General features: G+C 38.3%; 1 protein-coding gene across 2 annotated transcripts in view; it reads left to right on the top strand.

Moving 5' to 3' along the window:
• Window positions 1–8117, top strand: part of LOC111863986 (F-box only protein 21) — a 39753-nt gene that overhangs the window by 6877 nt on the left and 24759 nt on the right. For both annotated transcript variants that reach the window (XM_023850852.2, XM_023850863.2), the window contains exons 2-5: window positions 3699–3944; window positions 5189–5624; window positions 6081–6214; window positions 7336–7486. In XM_023850852.2, coding sequence (XP_023706620.1) covers window positions 3699–3944; window positions 5189–5624; window positions 6081–6214; window positions 7336–7486 — 967 coding nt within the window. The remainder of the gene's footprint in view (window positions 1–3698; window positions 3945–5188; window positions 5625–6080; window positions 6215–7335; window positions 7487–8117) is intronic.

Genomic DNA, 8117 nt, shown 5'->3' with positions numbered 1-8117 from the left:
CTTCCAAGCCCGTTCTCCCGTGTATGCTTTGAAGAGAGCACATATGCGAGCTATCTTTCTGCGCTCTGTCAAGGTTTCCCAGTTCGATTCGTTCCTATGGTGTGCAAATTTAGCCGCTTTCTTTTGCACCTGGTCTAACGCATTTATCTGTCCCTCCCTGTAAGGATCCCAGCACGCCGCCCCATATTCCAGAATTGGACGCACTAAAGATGTGTATGCTAGACTTTTAGTTCTGCTATTTCCCTTTTTTAGAATACGCATTGTAAAATTAAGTGCCTTCCAGGCTCTTTTCACAGTGTAATTAACTTGATCAGACCAGCTTAGGTCACTGCGTAAAATTATTCCCAGATATTTACAGCTGCTCACTTCTGGGATTACTGTGCCCCCTAACGAATAATTTAGTGGCTTCGTTACTCGAGCCCTCATGAAACAAACTGCCTTACTTTTAGTTGGATTAATTTTCATCTCATTTTCAACCGCCCATTTCCCAAGTCTGTTCAGATCTATCTGCAATTTTTCCTTATCATTATTATTTTTAATTTTCCTATATATTATACAGTCATCCGCGAATATCCTAATAGTTGACTCAATATTTTTCCAAATATCATTGACGTAGGCGAGGAACATTAGTGGGCCCAGCACACTTCCTTGTGGTACTCCTGACGTTCTGACTTCCTCCGATAGTTGCCCTCCTACTCTGACTCTCTGCATACGGCCCAAAAAGAGTTCCCTTATCCGTATAACTACCCTTGAGTCCACTCCTGAGGCCGCAGTTTTCATAAGCAGACGATCATGACAAACTAAATCGAAGGCCTTCGAAAAATCTATTACAATTGTGTCTATCCTACTTCCGTTATCCAGTGAGTCTGCAATGTCTTGGTAGACCGTGATTACTTGACTTTCACATGAATATCCCGGCCTGAAGCCATGCTGACCCTCAAATAACCAGTCATTTTTATCCCATATTTTCCTCAGGTACGATGCTATAACGTGTTCCATTTGCTTGCATACTACTGAGGTTAAACTGACGGGTCTATAATTGGAGACCAGCGATCGATCACCTCCCTTGTAAACAGGAACCACTATGGCCTGTTTCCAATCACTGGGAATAGCGGCATTATTAATTGTCACATCCAGTAATCGCGCCAGGTATGGAATCATGGCTTCCCCACCCAGTTTTAGAATTTCGCCAGAAATGCTCTCTGGCCCTACTGATTTGTTCTTACCTATCGCTGTTAACCTTTTCCTAATAATTTTCGTACTAACTGTGAAGAGTTCCCCTGAGATATCGTGCTGTATTTGCGGGATGCTACGCTCACTGCTGAATACGGAAGAATAATGTAAGTTGAGGAAGTTAGCCTTTTCTATCGAATCAGTAACGAGTCGTCCATTAACATCTTTGATTGCAGGAATATTTTCCCTATTTCCTTTGCGTCTTTTTACATACTTATAGAACTCAGTCCAGCAGTTACCTTCATTTTTTAATACAGTCCTTAAAAATATCTCCTGTGCATTTTGCTTGGATAATCGCTTCAGTTCCTCTCAATACTGCTCCCCTAATTTTCTTCTATTATATGCTTTTCTGACCTTTAATTTTAATTTTTTCACTTCCTTATTGTAGTAGTCAGGGTCTGAATGTTTTCTAAGTATTCTATGTGGAATAAATCTTTCGATACACTGAAGTATTATGTTCTTGAAATTATTCCATACTTCCTCAATGCATCCACCATTGCTTGCCCATATTACAAATTTATCCCGGAGAAAAGTTTGTAGACCTATGGTATCTGCTTTGTGGTACACCTGTACCAGTCTTTCTACTTCTGGCCGACAGTATGTTTCTTCCCATTCTACTTCTAATAACACCCCACAATGGTCACTGATCCCTTGTATAACGCTGCAAGAGGTAAACAGGTTTTCCGGCTGGACTAAGTATACATCCAGCAATGCATCCCCTCGTGTCGAGTTGTTTACTACCTGCGTGTACCCACTTTCCCACACCAATCTATTTACAGATTCCTGACCTCCACTAGTGCATTGCACGTTTCCATTCCAATCGGCGTAGGGCAAGTTTAAGTCTCCTGCAATACTTGTAATGCTACGCTTTGTAAAATTTCCTAAAGAATCGGCTCGGGCTGCCAGTCTTTCTATAACCCGCATATCCTCATTCGGAGCTCTGTAGATGCCTACAATTTCCCATGTACATTTAGGGTCTCTGCCTTTCACTTCAACTGCAATCATTTCGAAATCCTCGTCCACCCATAGTTCCACGCAAGCAATGTAATTCTTTACACAAATAAACACTCCACCACCTCGAGTATTCCTATCTCTCCTGAAAGTTGTGTACTCGTCCCTAAAAACTTCGGCATTGCTAATTTCCTCTCTGAGCCATGACTCCGTACCTATTATAACATCGGGATTATATGTATCAATTCAATTCCAAAATTCTAAAGATTTATTAAGAATACTCCTGCAATTTACCTGAAGCAAAACCAAAGAATTGCCCTCTATCTTCTGTGCCCCTCCCGTAGCTACAGATCCATCACTTATGTCTTCCTGTCTCCTTGTCGCCGCCCCGGTTAGCGTCGGATCCTCGGTAATCGTGTTCGTCATCCTTCCAGGCGTTCCCTCATTGTTAACCCTCAGCAGCAGTCACTTGTTCCGATTTTGCACTCGGCCGCTGAAGTCACACACTCTGGAATACAGCTGGCCTAGTTTCCTCGCTCCGCTACTGTTTATGTGTAGTCCATCCCTGCCAAAGTCCCAGTCCTCAAGCCAACTGTTTGGGTCCACAAATGTAACTCCTAGTGACCTCGCTACCCAGTCATATCTATCGTTTAATGCTCCAATACGCCGCCACGACACGTCTCTGCGCCTAAGTACGCCACTCAGAACTAAAGTGGCTTGAGGAAACTTAGTCTTAGCCTTCTTCACCAGAGCATATACATCACCCATCACATAATCCAGATTTCCAGTTCGTCTTAGATCGTTAGTGCCTACATGAATTACGACAGTATCAGGGGCCCCTAGATCTCTGTTGTCTATGACTCGCTGCAATTGCTCAGTTCTAATTCCTAATTCTAATTCTATTTTCTGTTTGCTGAAATTATTGCTTGACAGAAATACTCTCAAGGAAATATCTTTTAAATGAATGCATGCTGACCACAGTGGATATAACATTAAAATGTTAATTTTAATTCCAGGCTTAATTCATATTAATTATTAAATGTCATGTTCACATGTGATATAGAACTTTGTTGAACAATTTTATCAAGATAGACAGCACCTGATGATGGCTGTATATGGCTGAAACATATAGTGAGGAAGAAGGATGATAGATAATATGTTGCATTTAAGACGGAAATACACGTGTATAAAAGTAATACATTCATGCAACAGGATGCATAAATACAATGTTGTGTAACAAGCTCCCAATAGAAAATAAAGGTCTATCCACTAACAGAACACAATTTTGTTTCTCATTAAATGCGTTCCTTTTGTCACCTGCCTATTGTCTTGATGAATTTGTAAACCTTAATTTATAGCAACATCTTTTGTATGTATGGAATTGTAAAACTTATTGTGAATTAATTATAAAGGATTTCTCATTTATATAAGTATTAAGTGTACCATATGTCTTATGCTTGTTCTTCAGTCATGTATTGTGTTTATTTGTATTACGCTTGTATTTTTTTTTACAGGTGGCCTGATCTGCGAGATGTCTTTGACAATCAGAGGTCTTTTTCTTGGCAATGTTTGTACCAGATTCGGCTGTGTTTTAGTAGGGATCTTAGGCACCTGTTGGCGGAGATGTCCTGGAAATTTCACAAAAGAGAGGAGATTTCCAATTCAGAACTTTCTGACTTTGGTAAAATGAAGCAGATGAATGAATATGGTTATGAATTTATGGTGAATGAACTCATGAGCATTGTATATGATGATGATGTGTAAGTGTGTAATTTATCTTGTTTTATTTCTAGGCCCTAGTTAAATGCCAACATTATTAGGGTCTTAAGTTGTCACTGGCCAAGAATAGTGATTACAGTGGTGACATTACACATTTAAGAAAGAGTATTAGGTTTATTGCATTTTGCTCCAAGTATTGCAACAGATTCTGTTTTCATAAGTATTATTTTTGTAACCAGCAAATATAAATTGATGTAAATAATTTGTGTATGATCATACACGTGTTTTCAAAATATTTTCTTTATGGTTTTACATGTCATTTGCTTTCACATGCATATGCAGATGATGGCAGCTGTTGTAGTGGAGCAGTTAACATTTCTTTCTTTATCGTGTCATTAAATATAAAATCTCACTGATTGAAATCTTATACCTCTTTCAAATAAGTTGGTCTGTTTATTTCATTGATCTTCAGTACTATTCTTTGGTTCCTATGCCCTGTCTTTACTCATGCAGCATAGTATTTAAATCTTGAAGGAATTATGTATGTTACATCACATTTTCGTTATCATTATCAGTAACTTCTTAATATGAAGATATAATTTATGTTCCTTCAGTAACTCAAGTTAGTATGCTAGCCCACAAAGTGCAGGCAGGTATCACCATTAACATGAAATCACCCCAAGCACAACATAAATTCCACTTGCTGTCCCTGCTTTACCAGGCCACATTAAAGAATTTGAATGGCACTTTTTTCCGTTATATGAATTCAGTTACAGTTGTTCAAAAAATTTGTTGGTGAAAAATGTTTCACAGATTTTCAGAGTGTTATTTGTGCCCCTTGAAACACCAGCTTTCCAAAGTCACAGGTGAAAAGTTTCTGCATACATTTTTTTTTAAAAAAGGATAGCTGATGCTCAGAAATAAATAAGTCCATTGCACAATTATGATATGTTTAATCCTTTGTAGGTACTTCTCAAGTGTGACGTCTGAGTACCATCTTGTAATATGTAATGCCACATAGTTCATTGAATGACAACCAGCGTTTCAGAGGAACATATTGCCTCCATCTTCAGGGTTGAAGAATAAGACAGCTTTCTCACTGGTATCTTGCTCAACTTATTCTTTGACCCTGAAGATGGAGGCGATATATGCCTTCAAAAGTTTATTAACTTTCAACAGACTACAGATTGTTATATCCCAGAAGAAAGTAGTCTTCATAACCACCACTGTGAGAGTCTCAAATCCTATGAAGTGTATTGTATTGAAATACTCGTGTTATTTGTAGGTGCTCAAATTTAACACAGAAGTATTATGCAGAGAAAGTAATGCATTATGTTCGGCAACAGCATTTGAAGGAAGAGTGGCAAGATTTTTTGGCTCTGGATCCCGAAGATCAGTTACTGGAAAAAGGGGCTGTGCTTGTAGCACAGTGGTGTCAGCCAATGGTGGACGTGACATATAAGGACATAGCAGCTCAGTTGGATAATATTGCTGTGGAGGTCAAAAGAAAACTATTCATGGAACATAATAACCACCCAATATTTAGTGTACCTATGGACAGATTGGAACTGTGGAGAAACAAAACTATCAGCGGCAATCAGTGGAGGCCATTTGAATCACAACAGATTATTTCAGCAATGTGCACTGTGCTTTTCCAGCACATGGGTTTTCATGGCAACAATGAGATGTACTATTCAGCAGTAAACTCTTACATCAATAAAGTATGTACAGAAAACATAAAATTATCCAATTTAATATATTACAACTGGCAAGGAACTCTAAATTTTTCCTTCTGTATCAGGTCCTCCATATAATATAGTAAATCCTGGATATAGTGCAGATTATGTACAAGAGTGTGCATATGCATGTGTGCACACATTTGCCAGAGCAGGTGCACATGTGTGCTATAGCTTGTAGTTTAAAGAAAAACAAAGTTGCATTTTGCAGTGTGGAAATATAATAATGTTCTGCTGTAGTGTCAGTTTCATGATATTTATTCCTAGCACTACCACAAAATTAAATTACAAATGAGGCTGATACTGAGATAAAGTCAACTGTGCAAATTCTAGTAATATTATATCTTTGAACATATACTTCACAGTGTCCCATTGTAATTTAATATGGCATAAGAAGTAATGTAAGGTAATGGCTAGAGCTCAAATAGTTTTTGTGAACAGGTACTGGAGGATCGTAGAGGAATTCCAATCACATTAAGCATTGTGTTTGAAAGTGTGGCAAGGAGGCTTGGAGTAAAGTGTGAGCCTGTTAGTTTACCAGCCCACTTTCTGCTCCGCTGGAGAGAGAAATACAAGTAAGAATAATGGAAATATCTTTTTTGAATTAAAATAATGTAAATTTTTATCATCATTTGTATTCAGATACTTAAGATTTAAAAAGACTTACAAGCAAAAATTGTAGAATTTTTAAGTAAGCTTAACAAAATTGTGTATGTTGGTTTAGCTTTGTCCATTTGACAGGCACACATGTGATAACTTTATTTCTCATGATGGTTAAAATACAAGAGTTTATGAAAAACAGCCATAGTTTAAATACAAGACTTTATCAAAAACAGCCACAATTATTAAATTATATTGGCACATGTTAAGAATGACTGTTGACACTGTTTTTTTATCAGAGATGGGATTTATTGACCGCTTTAACATGCAGCTCATAACTACACTTAATTATAGCACCATCGCTGATCTCCACACACTTTACAAATCACTAGAGAACACAAACTAGTCTTCTCAGTCTCTTGCAATCTCCACTAATCATTTCCTGGCAACATATTTAAACACAGTAACTATAACAGGCTCGCTGAATTACACGCTCCAAATATCACTGTGACTACAGTGAAGTCTTCCCTGTCTTCACAAAACCTTTCCTGATAACAGATTTTAACAGTGGAGATTTTTCACCTTCTGTCTTAACTGAACCAACTAAGTCTTCTTGTCACGTACTCCCATACAATTCTCTTATTGCTTCAACTGACAAACTCCCAGGCTGGTGCCCACTTCACACAAACCTCCTAGTCTTCTCTTCACAGCCTGACTTTCAACTGGTTGTAGCTCGACTGGTGTCCTCATTATATAATTCCTTTGCACGGTTCATGTAGACAACACTGTTTCCAACAGTTCCTCTATTGTTTTAGTTCAACTGTTACTTGTTAAGAACCTGCTTCCTTGCAGTGGTTGTTGTCTTGTTGTTTGGTTCATGGTCATTGCCTAGAAACAGTTCTATAAGCCAAAGTATTTATTGATAGACAGTGCAACTTTATTTTTTCTTGCCATATAATACATATGAAAAAGCTTGTATGATGCATTACACTTCTTCTCTTAGTAGGATGATGAGCTATTTTTATATTGAGAGTTTATTAGGATGTTCCATTTTATGCTCAGTCTCACTGGTTGTCAAAAGATTTTACATTTATAGCACAGAAGAATCTGGAGAACTTAGTCCTTACTACTACATAGATGTGTTCAATGGTGGACAGTTTCTTACAAAGCGTAGCTGCCCACGATATTCACCTGACAGTCAGTGTCCTATGCGAGGGATGAGTGTCAGTCCAGCTACTCCTGTTCAGGTAAATTGTATGAAGGTGGTCACAAACTGATGATTGACTTATTTCTCCAGTCAAAAGAGAATGTATAGGTGTTGGGTATTTGTACAGCAGTCATGAGCCACATTTTTGCATTTATGACAACTGAGTGGACAAACATTATTCCTGTTGACCAACAAGTTTTGAATATCCTGTTAGCAGTTGCAGTGATAGATTTGATTAGACTGGTAATAAGAAAGGAAAGTCTAAAGTAACATCTGGCAAATGACAGTCTGACATCTTGAACAGTTTGTGTTATGTGTATAGTCGTACCCTGTGACAGACTTCCTTTAACCGTTCAGCGTGGTTTGACGTGTATGTTTCGTCAGGTATTTAAATCGTCTGGGGGGGTTCGACGTGTATGTTTCGTCCAGCTGCACACCTATGTTATAACGCCCATAATAATTGATGGTTTTGCTGTAGATTGTTAGATTTTTCGCTGGCCTGTTGTCAGTAGAACAGAGTATAATAAGCCACGAGTTCAGCTGCGATAAGTCATCGTTACATATGCCTGTCTTGCAGCAAAATTCCTGTAGCTCTTGGGAGAGGTTTCGTCATTGAAACTGCTATGACTAGCGTGTTTTCTTTCCTATGAAGTTATAAACAGCAGAGACAT

The sequence above is a fragment of the Cryptotermes secundus genome, unplaced genomic scaffold (assembly GCF_002891405.2).
Source record: "Cryptotermes secundus unplaced genomic scaffold, Csec_1.0 scaffold2493, whole genome shotgun sequence".
Taxonomy (NCBI): Eukaryota; Metazoa; Arthropoda; class Insecta; order Blattodea; family Kalotermitidae; genus Cryptotermes; species Cryptotermes secundus.
This window is presented reverse-complemented; position numbering and strand designations above follow the sequence as displayed.